This window comes from Macaca nemestrina, chromosome 8 (assembly GCF_043159975.1).
Source record: "Macaca nemestrina isolate mMacNem1 chromosome 8, mMacNem.hap1, whole genome shotgun sequence".
Lineage (NCBI taxonomy): Eukaryota > Metazoa > Chordata > Mammalia > Primates > Cercopithecidae > Macaca > Macaca nemestrina.
Genome location: NC_092132.1, coordinates 58,842,200 through 58,863,165, shown reverse-complemented (window position 1 = coordinate 58,863,165; position 20,966 = coordinate 58,842,200). Strand labels below are relative to the sequence as shown.

General features: G+C 36.3%; 1 protein-coding gene and 2 pseudogenes across 1 annotated transcript in view; all 3 read right to left on the bottom strand.

The window, feature by feature from the left end:
- Positions 1 to 20,966, bottom strand: part of LOC105477154 (regulator of microtubule dynamics 1) — a 40,836-nt gene that overhangs the window by 7,305 nt on the left and 12,565 nt on the right. Inside the window, exons 3-9 of the mRNA XM_011733529.2 lie at positions 14,115 to 14,202; positions 12,055 to 12,214; positions 10,456 to 10,545; positions 5,829 to 5,884; positions 4,474 to 4,561; positions 2,541 to 2,571; positions 14 to 147 (exon numbers count right to left, since the gene is read on the bottom strand). Of these exons, the coding sequence (XP_011731831.1) occupies positions 14 to 147; positions 2,541 to 2,571; positions 4,474 to 4,561; positions 5,829 to 5,884; positions 10,456 to 10,545; positions 12,055 to 12,214; positions 14,115 to 14,202 (647 nt within the window). The remainder of the gene's footprint in view (positions 1 to 13; positions 148 to 2,540; positions 2,572 to 4,473; positions 4,562 to 5,828; positions 5,885 to 10,455; positions 10,546 to 12,054; positions 12,215 to 14,114; positions 14,203 to 20,966) is intronic.
- LOC139355772 (protein N-terminal asparagine amidohydrolase pseudogene) lies at positions 5,983 to 7,732 on the bottom strand (annotated as a pseudogene).
- Positions 7,359 to 10,448, bottom strand: LOC105477152 (protein N-terminal asparagine amidohydrolase pseudogene; annotated as a pseudogene).

Genomic DNA, 20,966 nt, shown 5'->3' with positions numbered 1-20,966 from the left:
GGAGATGTTTTACCTGTTTATCCTCCTCTGTGTGTGCTGGATAGTCCTTGGCTTTCATTAGCCAGAAAGCAGCAAGCTTTTTGTTGTGTAGTTTCAAGTATGTCTTTCCTAAAAGAAGTAAGTTTTTGCTGTAGAAGTTTGGATCCACTGCACATAGGAAAGAAAAAATGATCTCAGATGAAATAGTGTGGCTTTTATTTTTAAAGGTTTGATTTTGAGGTCTAAATTTCAATAAATTGGGTCAATAAGTGATTAGACTAATGGAAATTCTCTTTTGTTCAACTGTTTATATCTCAAACAAATATTTGTAAAATAATAATTACCATTTAATGAACATCTACAAATGTGCTAGGCACTGTATTATACACATTTCTGATTTTCACAACTTTGCAAGTGGGTATCTCCATTTTATAGATGAGAAGCTGAAGCTCCTGATAGAATGTACGCTATTTGAGGACAGTGATACTCTTTTTAATCTCTTTAGTTCCCTATGGTACCCCAAGTGCCTACAACAGTGTGTGAAACAACATACATTCAGTGTACATCTGCTGAATAAGTGAATGAAATAATGATGATGACATATATATATTTGATCAACATTTACTGGATGTCAGCTATACTTAAGCATAGAGGATGAAACAAAAGCTCTGCTTTTTTCAACTTTATAACGAAAAGGAGAAAGAAACATGAATACAACTAAATGTAATATAAAAATGAAGGGAATGCTTTGCTAGATATACAAACTTTGAAATGGTATGAGAAACCAAAAAAAAAAAAAAGTGGAGAACATTCTTGGCTGAGAGAAAAGCATAAAGCCTATGAATGAAAGCATAGAATTATCTCACCAACTTAATTCTCCACAAAGTTTCCTAACAATCTGAGATCCTCTGTATTCAAAGCATACTTTTTCCTGTATACAATTAATGATTAATTCCATGTGCTCCTTAGCCAAAATTGTTTTACTTCTTTTATTTGAGCAGATTTGTGTGATGCCATGTTGATATACTTAAGTTGTCCTGTGGTTAAATATATTCTTAAATTCATTCATCCAATCATTCATCTATTTACTCGGTCATTGAACAAATTTGCCAAGCATTGTGCCAAGTAATGAGTGTGCAATTGTGAGCCAGAAAAGACAAAGTCCCCGTCTTCTCTGAATGTACAATCTTAGACATGTAAGTGTTATAGTATTGAGTGATAAGTGTCACTGGAGAAACAAAAGATACTAAGGGCATCGGAGGAGCTTCTGAACTGAATATGGACCAGAAAGAAATAAGGTAAGGTCACTGAAGAATGACTGAAGTTACCACACATTTATTTTAGCTCCATGAGGGAAGAACCATGTTTTTCTCAACACACCCAACCCTTAAGTCTCTAAGTCCTATATTTTTACTTTGTAATTAACTTTTAAATCTCTTTTTTAAAAAAAGTCTTTCCTAGATTCATATTTATGGTATGTGAAACAGTATGATCATGAAAGGGTATTAGTAGAAGGTAATAATGTAAGTCAGAATTGATAAATTACAGAGATAAAACATTCAGATAAAATTCTGTAGAAAACTATTATCATGAAATGAACAAGTCTATTATGTGTGGGATCTCAAATTTAATAAACATGGGATCTTCTTAATTTTCTCCTGATTAAGTTTTATAGAATATATTTCAATGGTTTTTATGGTCTATTTGGTAACATATGCTTATGTCTCTTATCTCCCCCACTTAGTGTATGAATATTAAAAAGGATAAATTTAGGATGGCCTGGTGACAGTTTCATAGGACTAGTCACTTTTCAAAACAAACATGACCTGAAACTCTTTATCACAATATCTTCAAGAGAACTAACCTGGCTGAATAGCAGAATTCCCATTTAAATGCCTCTAATGAGATATATATATATATACACACACACACACACATATATATATATATATACACACACATATATATATATATTTCTCCCCCCAGACAGGTGTCACTCTGTGGCCCAGGCTGTAGTGCAGTGGTGCAATCACAGCTCATTGTAGCCTGGAACCCCTGGGCTCAAGTGACCTTCCTGCCTCAGCCTTCTGAGTAGCTGGGACTACAGGTGTGTGCTGCCACACCTGGCTAATTTTTATTTTTATTTTTTGGTAGAGATGAGGTGTCACTATGTTGCCCAGGCTGGTCTCAAACTCTTGGGTTCAAGTGATCCTCCTGCCTCGGCTTCCCAAAGTGCTGGGATTACAAGTGTGAGCCACCACATCTGGCCAATATGTGCAGTCTTGAATAAGACAATTACCATGTCAGAGACTCCTCTCAAAAAGGAAGGCTGAATTACATCAAATGATGAACATTCCAGAACTGTAGCTCAAGTTCAGTAGCAGCCTATTTCTCATTCAGGTGATCTTTACTGAATAAAGACTTTAAAAATTGTTTTATAATATCTAGCACAAAAATAAGCATAGCAGAATAACTTTGCTTTAGAAATTGCTATTATAGTATATATATACAGCATTCATACAATTGTACTGTATTGATATGTGTAATCAAAAATACCTTACCTTGTTCTGCCCTGTGAAAGTAGCCTAAGGCCTGTCAAAAACACAAAGAGCCCAAACATAAAAAAGATTAAAACAGACAATATTAAAAAAGCATTGTCTCAAAGACCTATTCCTATATTAAAGTCAGGAAGTAAATCATCTTAAAATAATGGTCACTTCTTCAACAGTGAGAGTTAACACCCAAACTGAACGTAACACTTAAATCATCATTAAGATTACAATATATAGACTACTTCTGGTAATAACTCGGTTGCTGTTTAGAACTTGTACCAAACTAACATAATGTGCAGAAAGGAAAGAACATTATCATGTGTAACTCAGCTATTTTGACAGTTCTCTTAAATAATAACTAGTGATTTCTAGTAAAAATGAAATATAATCAAAAGCTGAATTGATTCAGGTTGTACTAGTGAATTTTTAAGAGTCCATTATTATTGAAATTCCTACATACAATGTTATTGTGGGTCTGAAACACTTTTTGTCCTACTTAAGCTACTGTTTTTGTAATGCATTCTCTAATGACATTTGATTTCTTAGAAACATAACTAATTTGATAAAGTAGAGCTGACTATATTTTTTGTCCTTAAAATGATTTTTTTTTTTTTAAGATAGGGTCTCACTCTGTTGCCCAGGCTGGAATGCTATGGCACAATCACTGTTTATTGCAGTCTTGGCCTCCAAGGCTCAAGATCCTTCTCCCACAGGCCACCACACCTGGCTAATTTTTGTATTGTTTTCCAGAGGTTTTGCCACGTTGCCCAGGCTGGCCTCAAACTCCTGGGCTCAACTGATCCACCAACCTCAGCCTCCCAAAGTGCTGGCATTACAGGCATGAGCCACTGTGCCCAGCAAATGGGCATGATTTTAACAATGCCATTATAAAATAATGTATTATAAAATAATGCCACCAAAGTGCATTATTTTATTTATTTTTTTATTTTTTATTTTTTATTTTTGAGACGGAGTCTCGCTCTGTCGCCCGGGCTGGAGTGCAATGGCCGGATCTCAGCTCACTGCAAGCTCCGCCTCCCGGGTTTACACCATTCTCCTGCCTCAGCCTCCCGAGTAACTGGGACTACAGGCGCCCGCCATCTCGCCCAGCTAGTTTTTGTATTTTTTAGTAGAGACGGGGTTTCACCGTGTTCGCCAGGATGGTCTCGATCTTCTGACCTCGTGATCCACCCGTCTCGGCCTCCCTAAGTGCTGGGATTACAGGCTTGAGCCACCGCGCCCGGCCCAAAGTGCATTATTTTAATAATATTTCTCAACTGTGTGTAAAGAATACAACTATTTTTCTACATCAATTTCTACACTATAGCTTCCAGAAGAAAGAAAAGTTCCTTGTTACAATGTAAGTAATATAAGTACAGCTTTCTCAATTGCCTGTTTTCTTACTCTGAAAAGCTTGTGATGAGTAAACCCAAAGTTTAACCAGAAATTCCTCTCAAATTTTATTTTTAACAAGAAAAACAAAGTCCTTGAAAATATGACAGAATATGAAACTTTCATATGCTTTTTAAAATCAGAGTTATAATGAGTGTTCTTCTTTTATCAACTCAAGCATGTGCTTTACTTTTCTATTATTGTGTATAATACAGCTAAAACATGCTGGGTAACAGTTGCTGTATTTCTTGTTCTATTTTTGTGACTTCAATATGGTTTAGATTTCAAACAGAAAATGAAGGTAGATTTTAGCCACGAGCCATTTTAAATTACAGTATTCCAGAATTACCAGCCACTCACCTAACAGGGAAAAAGAAAACCGCTCACCAGTCATGAATAATAATTTTAAGCCTTGTGATAACATAGTTGAATTGGATCATTAGAAATTGCTCAAGTCCCTCACTGAATCAGAGCTCCACATGTGTGAACACTGTGGAATGGCGCTGTGGTTAATAAATCGGTACTAACTTAACAAAGGACATCATACTACCTTCTCATAGGTGGAACTCGGAGGAGTTGCAAACAGCATTTCAGCAATTCTTCTTTGATACCAAGGCATTTCAGCAAATGTATAGCACCTACAAGGAAATAATACAATTTTATACATTCAAATTGTACCTTCTTTTTGCTTAAAGATAACGAAGCATCTTAATACTATAAAAGGAATCTTGTACTGTGTGTTTAAACAACTTGTGCTTTACATGATTATCAGGTAAACCAGAGATTGACATAGTGATCCGTTAGCTGGGATGTGTATTTTGTGATTAAATATAAATAGTAAGCAGTCATACTAATAACAGTAATATAATATGCATCTACCATTGAATGCATTGTGCCAGGTACTGGGCTGATTATTCTCTCACTTTTTCTTTGTAACAATTATATATGAGATAGGATAATTTCCCCTATTTTTTTATAGAAGAAAAACTCAGAGAAGTTAAACCTTACTCAGGAAAAATGACAAAGCTAAACATCAAATGTATAAATAACAGCAACCGACAACTTAAATCCATTTTTAAAGGGGCAAAGCAAATGATTAACCTCCAAAGATCTTTACAACTTTCAGAAATAAGTAGGAAAGAAAGTGTTGGATCTTTGACTAGGATCTAAAGTCCTTAAGGCAGAAATTGCTATTTCATTTGGGTTTGCTTACTAGCATCTGACTTAGTGACTGCCCCTCAATTATCATTAATCCTCAGTGAGTGAGTGTTAGCTTAATATGTCCTTTATCCTGAAGAATATATTTCTCTTTTTAAAGAGTTTGACACCGGACAGTTTACACTGGTACCCTTCTTAGATGGCAGTAAATATTTAGCTCTGCAGACCATACTCAAAAGAGTGGCCCATCGATCTCAAAACAGACTGTTAAACCATCAAGTACAAAACACTTTGATAAAGCCTAATACCAGCACAATAATTATCTACAGTGGACATAAGATCACATAAAAATGGACAGATACTGAAAATCAGATTATATCATTCCTCAGATTAATCCAGACTATATCTGACACACTTTGAAGATACAAAGACCCTCTTGGGGCATTCTACTGTTTTACTATAGTTACATTAATCTAATTTCATTTAGCATGGTAAGTAAGAACAGTCTTTTCAGTCTGTACATGTTTCTAAATGACCTGAATAACAATGTTTAACAGGGTCATAATCAAATTTAGTATGTTCTAACAATACATATACGAGTGCTAGTTAATGGATTTAGCCCTCTAAACTCTGTCAGATAATATTTTAAAATATTTAATATCTTTTATATATGCAAAAGATATTTATACATACTACAAAATAATATCACACTAAATACTACTGAAATATTGAAATAAATTTTCTTACCAAATACCCATAAGGTGAATTGAAGTCGCATCTTTAGGGTTCAGTTCAATTGCTTTCTAACAAGAAATGAGAAAAATAAATTGTATTTATTTTCTAAACACCAATAAGTGCTTTACTGTGTTTGCTGAAGAAGCCATGATTTTTGTAAAAAAAAAAAAAAAAAAAAAAAAAGCAATCGTGTGTTTCAATTCTCCCATTATAATATTAATAATTAATAATCCTGATTCTTTGATTAAATTCACTTCAAAACACTATTAATGACTTGTACTAAGGTTACTATTTTGTAAGGTTCAGACATTTATAGTGTCTATCAAGATGAGAAAAAACATGAAATACATAAATGAATTGATTTTGCAAATTAATAATCTATAGCTCTTAATGTTTCTTCCAGATTAAAGGAAAAAATGAATAAAGAAGTACTTTCTTGGCAAACTGTAGATGAATACTGAATAAAAGTCATTATTTCCTAAAGAAGAACTAAAAATGCATTTTAGTTTTTTAGAAAAAATCTAGTGTTAGAAAGTCTCTCCTATGCAGAGTTTAGAAAGTCTTTTCTCTTTTTAGAAAGTCTCTTCTTGTGTGCAGATTTTGTTCAACTTCCCCATCTGTACTTACCAAGGAAAAATAAACAGTTTATAGAATAATTATGTGCGATGTCAAATATGTTGAATCTCCCTAATTTCTATTTACTATGTGAATTAGTGTGAAGCATAAACTACAGAATACCTTTAAAGAAACTGTTCCTCCTTTTATCCATTATTTTGTTGAAAACCACTAAAGAAATCTTACAGATTAATGTTGATCATATTAAAAGGACTTTTTTTGAAAAAATTAAGATTTCCTAGTTTATGCTTTTCTATAAACCCACATTTTTGCTTTCAGTTTAGTAATGTGTGAGGTACACATTTTCAAAATTTGTAATGGTTAAGAGCATGGTCTCTGAAGCCAGACTGACATGATTCAAGTCACAGCTTAATGACCCTGAACTGGCTGCAACATCTACATTGTTACCACGACTGAGTTTTTTCTCTTTTATAGAAAAGTCGTATACTCACTTAACTCATAAGGTTGTGGTAAAAAATAAAAATATTTTAACATGTTTATATGCAACTTATACTCTAAGCAACCTTTCCCAATTGGAATTCCACTAAAAATTAAGCCCTTCAAAAAACTGTGTAAGTAAGTATTTTTTCCATTTCCTAAGAATGATACAGAGATACTGTAGTCCCATTCTAGATGCATAGGAAGGAAGTCAATTCATCACAATGGATGCCTGGGGGGATCAGGGTTTAATTTTCCTTTTTTTTTTGCCTTTGCCAAAATAAGGTCTTATTTTGAAAGTTACTTGAAAAACACTGAGGAAAGAAGGAGAAGACCTAAGACCCAACGGATATAAGTTTCCAAATTTGTATTCTTGACAGCCCCACCAATGGTCTGTCTCTGTCAAGCCCAGAAGGTGCTGATTTCTTTGGTAATTCCTATTTTTTAGCTTCCTGGAGAAGAGATCTTTTCCCATAAGCCATCTTCTTCTTTTTTTTTTTTTTTGTAGAGTAGGGCTTTATTTCCAGGAAACTGTGTGTTAGTTGGAGCAGTATTTTTTTAAAAACCATCAAGGTAGATCTAGTATGTTCAACAAAGTGGGACGGCTCGGCCAGACATGAAGTGGAAAGATTCTCTAGTATTTGCTTGTCATCCTGCTGCAAGCAGAAATCCACATGTGGAAATGGCATCCAGGAGTACAGTCCTTTACGAAGTTGTTCTGTCTCTGCATCGTAAATGCGAATCATTGGTCCTCCTGCTAAAACTCATGCAGCGTGCAGCTGCTCCTCCAGACCTCGATCTTGAAAGGAGGCTCTGTAGGCCGGGCACAGTGGCTTACACCTGTAATCCCAGCACTTTGGGAGGCTGAGGCAGGCAGATCACTTGAGGTCAGGAGTTTGAGAACCAGCCTGGCCAACATGGTGAAACCCTGTCTCTACTAAAAATACAAAAATTAGCTGGGCATCGCAGCAGGCGCCTGTAATCCCAGCTACTCGGGAGGCTGAGGCAGGACAATCACTTGAACTCTGGAAGTGGAGGCTGCAGTAAGCCAAGATCACACCACTGCACTCCAGCCTGGCCAACAGAGGAGACTCTATCCCAAGCAAAAAATAAAAGAAAGGAGGCTCTGTAAATCTCTGCAGTCTCAAGTTGACAGCAATGCCATATATTATTAGAAAGTGGTATTCATTTTCTTCCCGATCATTTAATTCCGTCACACATAATCATAATACCACTAAGTGAATGTCATCTTCTTTCCTGTCAGATTCACTAAGAAGTTAATGAATGAGTTTTTGTGACAACTGCCTCCCACATCACTGAAGCCTCCCACGAGGTATACTTCCAGCCTTCCACATTGAGCGTGGTCGGAAAAGGATTTTATGGAGTTCATGATCAAGGGGACCTCAGCTTTGGTGTCAGTTCCATCACAATGTGTCAAGCAGGTGGCCCCGTTACCTGTGTGCCACATGACCACAATGTGACAAGTAGTGGCATTATCAGAACCCAGAATGGAGATGGAGCCATCCTTTGGGGAGGTCACTGCGAGCTCTCTTTGCTGAACATACAGAAGGCCCTAGGGTCCCACTTGTTGAACAGACTGACCTCTGAGACGTCTGGCTCTTTCCTCCAGAGGCAGGTGGGCTCGGATGAGGTCCCTGGCGAACTGCAGCAGCCACACTCGCCGCCCCTCAACAAGCAGTGGCATTGCGGAGGCAGCCGCCCAGGCCAGGGTTTAATTTTCTTATGGAAAGCGTTGAGAGGGGGTACTTTCAAGCAAACTCTTTCATAATCAATCTTTCCTGCCATTGGTCTTTCAAAAAGAATCCAAAGATGGTAATTCCTTGCCACTTTGGATATATAATGGAATTTGAAATGTAAGTAGTATAAATGATCCTTTTAATATGTAAATACTAAATACTGCCATTTAAAATATATTTAAACATGCACATTTGAAAGCTTATATAAAACACTTTTTCTTTTATAATCTATGACCTTCACTGTTTTGTTAAAAAAAAGAGAAAAGCATACATTTGTATGTTTTCTACAGTTCTTCATTATTCACTTTGGAAGTTACGTCATGTATTTCTATATCCTGAGACACAGAGAAATTAAGTGATCTATCTAATGCCACTGAGAAAAGTACTGTATTTCCCTAAATCTAAAATATCAAAAATGACACACCATTAGTTTATGTGCCACTAAGAAAGAAAATATCACTGCCAACTACAATGTAAGGTTCCAGTGATTACATCATGTAATCTCATTTCAAGAATTTTAAACTGTGAAACAGGTAAAGTGTTACATTATAAAATGTCAGTTATTAGGTATATATTACTATCCATACCTGAACAAGAAAAGCTAGGTCTCTTGACTCCCAGTCATTCTTTTTCACTAGTTGTTATATAAACTAGGAATTGACACTAAACCATAAAATTCTGAAAAACTATTTAAATAGCAAATTCAGCACTATTCCTATGTATGTTTCCATCACTTTTCCTTCCTATAATCTCAAAAGAGCAATAAATATGCTGGTTTTTTGTGGGTTTTTTTTTTTTTTTTTTTGAGACAATGAAGTTCATACACGTTAAGAAATATACGGACTCCTATGCAATTCTTAGCACCTAATAGCTAACTATAAACTTTAGGGGAAAATATTTTTAATAAAACACGCATACAATACACACACAGATATCAATCTTAAATAGAATTATTACTACAAGGAGTGGTATGTCAATTGTGTTAAAGACTGTTACACTGGACCACACTTTCCATATTCAGGAACTTGTGTCACTGGTCCCCTCCCACAGAAACTGGGCTTGCCCTTGTGACTTGTTTAGATTAATAGGATATTACCAAGTATGATGCAAGCAGAGGCTTGCTAAAAGTTTGCACACTGGATCTTTTCCCATGGAACACTCATTCTTGGAAGCCAACTACCATGCTATAATGAAGGCTGAGCTAAACAACTAAGTGATTAAAAAAAACAAGTGAGGAGAAACTCTCATAGGTGAGAGGCCATCTTGGACACTGTAGTCTCAGCTGAGGGCCCAGGTGAATGCAGCTGTCTAAATGACCTCAGCTATACTAAGCGATGTGGAAATGCCACTGAGCTCAGTTAACCCACAGAATTGCAAGAAATAACAAACTTGGCTGGGCGCAGTGGCTCACACCTGTAATACCAGCACTCTGAAAGGCCAAGGCAGGTGGATCACCTGAGGTCAGGAGTTCGAGACCAGCCTGGCCAAAATGGTGAAACCCTGCCTCTACTAAAAACACAAAAATTAGCCAGATGTGGTAGTGTCCGCTTATAATCCCAGCTACTCAGGAGGCTGAGGCAGGAGAATTGCTTGAACCCAGAAGGCGGAGGTTGTAGTGAGTCGAGATAGCGCCACTGCACTCCAGCCTGGATGACAAGAGCAAAACTACGTCTCAAAAAAAAAAAAAAAAAGAGAAATAACAAACTGTCATGGCTCTACTCCACTGTTATCATAGGTGGTTTGAAATACAGCAATAGATAATGAAAACAAAAACCTGTTCAGAAAAATTTGACTTTTAAAATTCATGAATTTGAATAATTCATCAGTACCTCAAAATGCTCCTTGATAATATACGCATTTGCAATTTTAGCCTTGATGCCTTCATAATCTCCAACATCACTAAGGCAGATTGCATACCACTGAAAATTAAAGAAAAGTGTAAGACCAATAATATTCTTAATATTCCATTCAATACAAGGTAAAACTGTATAATATTTATTCTTCAAGTCATTTTCATCCAACAAAAAGTCATCGAGCACAAAAACTGTATTAAATGTAATGGAATACATAAAGAAAAGTGGACATGGCCCTCTAGAAACTCAGGAATAGGGTTGGGCGCAGTGGCTCACGCCAGTAACAGTACTTTGGGAGGCTGAGGTGAGTGGATCACCTGAGGTCAGGAGGTTGAAATCCTGGCCAACATGGTGAAACCTCATCTCTACTAAAAATACAAAACTTAGCTGGGCATGGTAGCATGCACCTGTAATCCCAGCTACTTGGGAGGCTGAGGCAGAAGAATCACTTGAACCTGGGAGATGGAGGCTGCAGTGAGCCAAGATCACACCCCTGTACTCCAGCCTGGGCAACAGAGAGAGACTATGTCTAAAAACAAAACAAAACAAAACAAAACAACCTCAGGGATAGGACATGTTTATAGAGAACTATAATACAAGGTAGAAAGTGGTGAATTTTCCAAGAAAGTTACCAACACAATGAGATAATGGTTCATGTTTATGGTCTGAGTGTCAATTTAGAAGAATATGTAATTGAATGTTTTATTTTCTCATTCTCTTTTCTAGGAGTTCCATCTCCTCCCGTATTGCATTGTTATAGTAAGAACAGCCACATTGTCAACTGTGACCTTATCTCCACAGCCACAGTTGGACAGCAGACCCAAACTGAGACAACCTGAGTTTCTTTCCCAAGAAATGAATCTAAAATGGCCATGCTTCAAAAACCCAGGTGCTGTGGAAAGTCACAAGACTTAGGATAAGGAGAAAACAAACGTCTGCAATGAAAAAGATTTTCCGGTAACAGCAGAGTAGAGAAACAATTAATGAAGCCTCGGAGCAATCAAGCCAATTTTTTCCCAAGGTCCAACTTTACCCTGCCTTTGGGTTCTATGAAGTCCAACAATCCAGAAGGCTAATGATGACCTCGTCTCCCTGTACAATTTACTGAAAAACGTCGTCGTGAACCAACAAGAAATCCTGAGTTACATGTGAAAGTCATTCTAGGTCTCAGTTGTCTAGCTGTTATATTCCTACCTCTAAATAAAACAAATATAACGTGAGGAAAATGAGAAAATATTTGTGAAGCGCTTATACTAGTAAGAATATAGATATAGGTAATTCATGAAATTACTAAACTTCTGTTTAAAAATAAGCATTCACAAAAGTAATTTATCAAATACACATGAAGTTAGAGCAAATGTCTATGAAAACAAAGACTTCTTTTTGAAAAACATAAAACTAACTATCTTCCCTACTTCTTTAAAATAGAGAAATTATCCTTAAGAGATAAGATTGAATAAAAATAAAAAAACCTTAAAATAGAGAAATTGTTCCTCCAATGTAAATTAGGGATAATAGAAAAATATAGAAAATGTACCTCTCAGTACATGGTAATAGCTTAGTTAAGCAACTCACCTTATGAGCTGCAAAATGTGCTTCATTCTTCTGCAGTGCTCTTTTTGCATACTCTAGGGCTTCATACACCAATAGCTTTTTCTCCTCTTCTGAGGTTCTGCTAAGCTGAGCAACATCACGTGATGCCCGTGCCAAACGCCACAGTAACTCTGCATCTTCGCTAATTTGAAATAAAATATAAAACAACCATTTTAGCTCACATTTAAAAATTGTTAAGGGTTACATTACTAATGAATACATTATGGTCTTTCAGCTTAGGAAGCTAGCAACATGGTATCAAAAGCCATTATTAATAATGCTAAATTTGTTATTTTCATTAATACAAAACCTTTATTTGCTAAAATTTCCTATAAAAATGTCTAATATTCATAAATATTAACTTACCTCTAGTATCTAAAACACTGACTTCTTTCAAAAATATCTCTGTATTCAAATTCTCTAAACATTTGCCCTACAAAACTCAACATATTAACTTGAGGCTTGGCCTCACTGGCACTGTGTTTCAAATAGCTCACTCGGTGGTTCATACAGTACCACAAAATACGTAAATTTTATAGACAGGGTCATGTTCTAAAAATACAAAACTGCTGAATCCCTAGTCTCAAATATAGCACCTGACACACAATAGTTTTTGACAATTATTTGCTAATGAATGAATGCTTGAATATAATGTAATCTCAAAATATAATCCTATGTTTGAATACTATGCCATGATGTATGGGTTACTTCAAGTAAGAGCATTGGATTCTTTGAAGAACTGCCATTTCCATATAGTGATATAAGAAATGGTTAATAAATTATTAACCATCACAACTGACAGAAATAATTGCAAAAATTAAATTCTGGTCAGGCACAGTGGCTCACGCCTGTAATCCCAGCACTTTGGGAAGCCGAGGCAGGCAGATCACCTGAGGTCGGGAGTTCAAAACCAGCGTGACCAACATGGAGAAACCCCGTCTCCACTAAAAATACAAAATTAGCCGGTCGTGGTGGTGCATGCCTGTAATCCCAGCTACTTGGGAGGCTGAGGCAGGAGAATCACTTGAACCCGGGAGGTAGAGGTTGCAGTGAGCCAAGATTGCGCCATTGCACTCCAGCTTGGACAACAAGATCGAAACTCCATCTCAAAAAAAATAAAATAAAATAAATAAATTCCTTTTTATTAAATGTTTGCCTTTAATCCTAACTTTATATTTTTTTAACAAAAAATAAAAATTTGAAACTAAAGGTTCCTTAAGATAGTTATTATTCAATGAATATGGAGTAACTACCTTACAGCTTATTTTTCAAGCTATCAATGACATGACAATAAAATGACAAACCAGCCACCTTGAATTACTGAGGAGAGAATGGAGAAGAAAAGATCAATCCTATAGATATCTAGAAAGTAAATTTGGTGGGTCCTGGGGAGAAAACTGGTTTTGAAAATCTCAAAAAGGTAGATGAAAAGGACTCAATGTTTTTAGTTTAGGAGATGCGTAAATTAGTTATCTAGAAATGCTATTTAGCCATATGATTTACTTTATAGGTTGAGTCTTTCTCTCACTCCACACTCCTCCCAAAAATGAGTACACACTGATATTCTACACTAAACATACAATCTAATACTAAAAATAGAAAAAGGGGGTATTTTTTATTTCTCTGACTATCCTTCTAAAGTAATACACGGTTACCATTCAATGGTGGCATACAACATCCTAAATCTCAGTGAATTCATGTAACCTATACCAATAAATAATTACTTTAAAAGGAATGAGAAATATACAATATGGCTAGAATGGATAAACATATATTCAGTAACTATGCTGTACGATCTAAAGCAAAATGGAAAAATCAACATTCCACTAGAGTAAGTAGTAACACCTTTTCTAAATCAATGAGATACATGCAGCATTTAACGTAAGAAATAAATAGTATATTATAAATTAAACTCTAAGAAATATTTTGAAGTAAAAACTACAATAATCAATTTTTTAAACCTCAAGCACTAAAGGTCATTTTAATTGTTAAATAAAAATTTTGAGGAAACCACAAGCCTAGGCCTATCCTACATTGCTTACCTTTCCTTGTATTGGGTTAGCAACTGATAAAGTTTTTCTGTTTCTCCGCTTTCATACAGGTAGTCTGCTTGTTCAAGTATTTCTTCAACTTCAAAGATTATAAAGGAAAAAAGACACAATAAAATATGTCTTCCCAAGTCAGATGACAATAATTCAAAGAAACATAAACACTTTTATATATAAGCAAATGAAATTAGATACAGAAATGACCTATAGTGAAAGAGCAGAAATTATGAAGAACCTAGATGGAAACAAAGTAGCAATAAGCATAACGCTATCATAAAAAATGATTTATTGAAATCATGGGAAATAAAAAATTAGAAAACTTATTCTGGTACTGATTAAATACGAAACACTAACAATAAATCTAACAGTAACGATAGCTGATGAGCTAAAAAAAATTCCAAAAACTCTCGTAATATTTTAAGAACGTTTACTTATCTGTGTTGGGCCAGATTCAAAGCTGTCCTGGGCTCCATGTGGCCTATGGGCCGCAGGTTGGACAAGCTTGCTGTACCCAGTCTTTGCTGTTGCTGCTGCTAAGTACCATCCATTGTAGAAAATAGAAGTCATCTGCTTGCAGCACTGAATGTTAGTACTGTGCATGAACCAAACTACACTGTTTTAATAGATTCTCTTTATACACAGATGCTCAATGAGTCAGAGCTGTCATCAGAAATTTAGATGAAGCTAACTACACACTGAACCTGGAGCTTATTGATACTATGCTCTGACCGACTCTTAAAACTAATTTATATATGACTACAAAATACATAAACATTATTGACAGTGTAGTGACCTAAGAAAACTGTCTACTTAATGAAAAAACAGTCCGAATTTCAGGAAATTCCAATTATTACTCAGAAACATGTACATTTAATTTTGTCTTCTATAAGGGTACTGTACTACTTAGTCCTAAGCCAACATTCCAATGTGTATACACTTGGTATACTTTAATCAATCATGGTATACTTGTTGTTAAAAGGGTTTCTTGGCCTGGCACGGTGGCTCATACCTGTAATCCTAGCACTTTGGGAGGCTGAGGTGGGAGGACCACCAGGTCAGGAGTTTGAGACCAGCCTGGCCAACATGGTGACACTCCGTCTCTACTAAAAATATAAAAATTAGCTGGGCGTGATGGCATGTGTCTGTAATCCCAGCTACTTGGGAGGCTGAGGCAGAAGAATCACTTGAACCCAGGAAGAAGAGGTTGCAGTGGGCCAAGATCACGCCACTGCACTCCAGCCTGGGCAATAGAGCGAGACTCTGTCTCAAAAAAAAAAAAAAAAAGGTGGGGGGGTGAGTTCTTAAGTTTTTAAAAAATTAGCCAAAAGAAAAAAACCACGCAACTTGTGATGCAATCATGTATTTTTTAACATCATAATGTAATAATTATACTAGTTAAGAAATTAAATGACAATAGCAGGGAAAAAAACCCTAAAATTAAATAAAGACTATTTTTTTCAGTAATCCCACTTCCTTCTGATTAGGTGTTATAAAGTTTAATAATATTCATATGGCTGGTTAATTTTTAAAATTTTGCTTCCATTCTATTCTATATTTTTATCTAATAAGTGGCTGAATCACTAAGTTTGTGTTTTAACAACCCAAAGGATAAGTAGTAGTCTTTATTCTTTAGTTGATATTTACAGTAGGTAGAATAATGGCCCCCAAAGATGCCCCAATCTTAATCCCTGGAATCTGTTTGAATGTTTGGTTACATGGCAACAGTGAACTGTAGATAGAATTAAGGTTGCTAATCAGCTAATCTGAAAATAGGAAATTATCCTGGATTATCCAGGTAGGCCCAATATAATTATAGGAGTCCTTAAAAGTGAAAGAGGAAGGCAAAAGTCAGAGAAGGAGTGTCAATGGAAATGAGGTCAGAATGATGGTTTGATGGTGGTTCTGAACATGGAGGAAGGCGCCTGCAGCCAAATAATGCAGAAAGCCTACAGAAGCTGAAAAAAGCAAAGAAAGGGAATATTCCCCAGGGTCTCTGGAATGCAGCTCTCCCAATGCTGATTTTAGCCAGTCAGAACCATTTTTGGCTTCTGAACTGTAAGATACAGAACTATAGAACCCTAAGATAATAAATTTGTGTTGTTTAAGTCACTGAACTTGTCAGAGCAGTGAAAGAAAATTAGTATTAAATTAAATATATTGATCTGGCATATTTGAATGTGTATATAGTATGTATAAGTAAAAAAGTTACTTTTAAATCTATTCATTGATTATTCTCTGACTTACTGAAAAGACTGATTACTGTCCTTAACATGATCTAGGAATTCTAAATCACATTACTCATGCGATTAAAAAAGTAGAAATTGTCAGCCAGGCATGGCAGCTCATGCCTATAATCCCAACACTTTGGGAGGCTGAGGTGGAAGAATCACTCGAGCCCAGGAGTTCGAGACCAGCTTGGGCAAGATGGCAAGATGGCAAGATGCCAAGATGCCATCTCTTTAAAAAAAAAAAAAAAAGTAGAATTTAGTGAATAATCTAAATCGTTTTTGTGTGCATCCTTTTATAATCTCTCAAATCACTTAGCTCCAAATTCTTAATTACATAGTAAAATACTGTAAGCTATAATATAATGGCTTTAAATATATATACACATATATATATATATTTATTTATTTGGGACAGAGTCTCACTCTGTCACTAGGCTGGAGTGCAGTGGCGCCATCTCGGCTCACTGCAACCTCTGCCTCCAAAGTTCAAGTGATTCTCCTGCCTGAATCTCCTAAGTAGCTGGGACTACAGGTGTGTGCCACCAGTCCCAGCTAATTTTTTGTAGTTTTAGTAGAGACAGGGTTTCACCATGTTGGCCAGGAAGGTCTTGATTTCTTGAGCTCGTGATCTGCCCACCTTGGCCTTCCAAAGTGCTGGGATTACAGGCGTGAGCCACCACACCCAGCCTATAAATTTACATATTTAAATATATATACATATGTATATATATAATTCTAAAAAGGATTTTTCTAAAATCATACACTGTACAAGTTATAAGAAAAAGGTACACTTCCTATGGTACTACAGACTGACGCAGGCACTCAGGTGAGAGCTTGTAGACAACTCCACATATCTGCAAATCAGTTGTTTTCTAACCTAATATTTTATACTTTCTTGAAAATATTTAAAACTAAGTTATGTTACTAACATACAGACCATATTCTATAAAACAGACTAAACTTTTAAAGTAAATTATTTTCAACTTAATAAGCAAGTATTCTAAGATGAAATGAGATGTTAATTCACCTAAAACTGTAGAGTGAAATCTTAAATTTAACCTAAAATAGATATGTACAAGATCAAAATAATTAGAATTTTTTAAAGAAATGCCAATGATGTAACCTCCTACATATATGTTAGTAAACTTCGATTTTCTACTTTTCTAGCTGACTGTATTCCAGCCATGTGAGCAGTGTCAGGACATGAATACTCCTCTGGCAAGATAAATAGCTATATTCCTGAAATTTCTCTACATAAGACTTAAGAAGTAGAAAATCTGAGTATCTAGATTCAAGCCTCTAAGTAGCAGTAACATCATCAAAGTTTAAGGCAATTCTTTCATACCAATAATACTGTGTCTCAGCAGTACCAGAAACAGTGCAACCAAAAATGCACTGAAGTACAACAAATAACTACATACAAAGGAACACTGATCTCAGTTCTGTAGGTTCATCAATAAAGAGGAATTTTGAAAATATATATGAAAACACAAGTGAAGTGATATATAAAGAACCTTTAATGACTGTGACAAAAACAGAAATTTAAAAAAACACACAAAAACAAACTAAAAAATAAAAGAGAACCTTTAAGTTGGGCACTTGTAATTATCTTTTAAGCATTTTACACAAGCTTTCATATGCACAAAGAGTACTATGAATGTATTAGCATACCTTTCTTCAAGGGGCTTTAAATTTGGTCTATTTTAAGGAGCTAATGAGGCCAGGCATGGTGGCTCACACTTATAATCCTAGCTAGCACTTTGGGAGGCCAAGGCGAGTGGATCACCTGAGGTCAGGAGTTCAGGACCATCTTGGCCGACAGGGTGAAACCCCATCTCTACTAAGAATACAAAAATTAGCCAGTCATGGTGGCGGGTGCCTGTGATCCCAGCTACTTGGGATGTTGAGGCAGGGAAATCGCTAGAACCCAGAAGGCAGAAGTTGCAGTGAGCTGATATTGCACCAATGCACTCCAGCCTGGGGGGACAGAGCAAGACTCCGCCTCAATAATAATAATAATAATAATAAGATAATGAAACGTTCCTATAGGAGTGCTTCAGTTCCTGATAACAAGTGGATATCTGGTACCACCTTGTGATAAATACAGATATAACCATTTTAAAAGTCAGTCCTATAATCCCATCCAACTAAAATGTCAATGATATTTATGCCCTTAAACTTCAACTCATTTCCAAAAAACTCCCACTTCAGAATGTAACTTAGTTCCAGAAAATGGAGGAAGTAAAAGCTTTTAAATTTGCTTTAAATAAGCACAAAGCAGATCAAAAGAGAATCAAGCAGAAATTTTGAAGCACGGAATTATTTGAAGACCAATTCCTTTAAAAAAAAAAATAGCAAATGGAAGAGATATAAGACAAAGAAAAACTTGTAAGAGCCAGTGAAGTTATATTTTTATAGAAACATATGGATCATTTTCCAGGATAAAAAAAAAAATGTTTCTGTATTTTTCAATTAATCTTTTTTCAAGGGCTATGGTCTGTAGTCTCACAAATTATATAAGCATGCCAATCAACTAATTACAAAGTGATTTTTTTGTTGTTTTAAGAAAATAAAGCTATTGCATTATGGAAAACAACAGCGAGGTTCCTCAAAAACTAAAAATGGAACTAGTATATGATCCCGCAATCCCACTTCTGGATGTATATCCAAAGGAACTGAAATCAGTATGTTGAGATATTTGTACTGCCACATTCACTAAGGCATTAGTCACAATTGCCACGCCTTAGGAAACCACCTAAGTGCCCGTTAATAGATAAGTGGATTAAACACAAAAAGTAGCATACATACACAAATGGAGTATTATTTAGCTTTAAAAGAGAAGAAAATTTTGTCATTCTGTCGTTTGTAAGAATGTGGATGAACATTATAGTAAGTGGGGGACATTATGTTAAGTGAAATAAGCCAGGTACAGAGAGAAAAATGTAGGTTGAACATCTCTAATCTAATCTGAAAATCCAGAATTTGAAATGTTTCAAAATCCAAAACTTTGTGAGAGCCAACATGATGCCACAAGTAGAAAATTCCACACCTGACACTTTTACTTTTTGATGGTTCAATGTACACAAACTCTGTTTCATGCACAGTTATTTAAAATCTTGTATAAAATTACCTTCAGGTTATGTGCATAAGATATAAATGCAACACAAATAAATTCTGTGTTTGGACTTGGGTCCCATTCCTAAGACATCTCATTAGGTATATGCAAATATTCCAAAATCCAAAAAAATCCAAAATCGGAAACACTTCTAGTGCCAAGCAGTTTGGACAAAGGATACTCAACCTACACTATATGATCTCACTTACATGTGGAATCTAAAAAAGTCAAACTCACATAGGTAAAGAGTAGAATGGCGGTTACCAGAGGCCGGGGTTGAGTGGCAGGAGGGAATGGGGCAATGGTCAAATGGTACAAAGTTTCAGTTAGACAGGAGGAATAAGGTTTAGAGATCTGCTGCACAGCATGATAACCATAGTTAATAAGAATGTATTACGTATTTAGAAATCGCTAATGGAATAGACTACAGAACTCCATAGCTTAGCTCACTTAAGAGGTAGAAAAGAGAATGCTGGAAAGTGGCATAAGAGGTTGTTGAGGCTGGGTGTGGTCGCTCATGCCTGTAATTCCAGTATTTTGGGAGGCCGGGGTGGGCAGATCACTTGAGGCAAGGAATGCGAGACTAGCCTGGCCAACATGGTGAAAACCCGTCTCTACCAAAAACACAAAAATTAGCTGGGCATGATGACACGTGCCTATAGTCCCAGCTACTAGGGAGGCTGAGGCAGGAGGATTGTCTGAGTCCACGAGGTTGAGGCTGCAATGAGCTGTGATCATGCCACTGCACTTCAGCTTGGGTGACAGAGCGAGATTCTGTCTCAAATAACAAAACAAAACAAAAGCTTGTTGAAGTGTGAAAGAAACCAGTGATCATTTGACTCCCTCACCCATCCCTACTGTGGCTAAAAAGGCCTCATCCAGCTTGTGCAGGCCTCATAGAGGTCTAGGACCTTAAAATGTTATTTTTAACTTAACAAATATCAGCCAGGTGTGGTGGCTCATACCTGTAATTCCAGACTTTGGGGCGGGCGGATCACTTGAAGTCAGGAGTTCAAGACCAGCCCAGCAAACATGGTAAAACCCCGTCTCTTCTAAAAATACAAAAATTAGCTGGGCATTGTGGCACATGCCTGTAATCCCAGCTACCTGGGAGGCTGAGGTGGGAGGATCACTTCCACCCAGGAGGCAGAGGTTGCAGTGAGCTAAGATCACATCTCCACACTCTAGCCTCAGGGACACAGCGAGACTCTGTCTCAAAAAACAAAAATAAACATGTAGTAACTTTTTATGTTCTCAAGACACTTTTGAAAAACTAGAAGAGCCAAGATGGCTGACTAGGCACAGCCAGGAAGACATTCTCCCACTGAGAGAGACCATCATCAAGTAGACTGGCACATGCTGAACAGATACTCAGAAAGAAGACGTTGAGAGTGGATACCGGGAGGACACAGACCCTGAATCTGAAAAAGGAGGAAGCTGGGAACCCTGCATGGGGTTGCCAAGCACCAAGACTCATTCCTGGAACCTAGCAGCTCCTAGGGA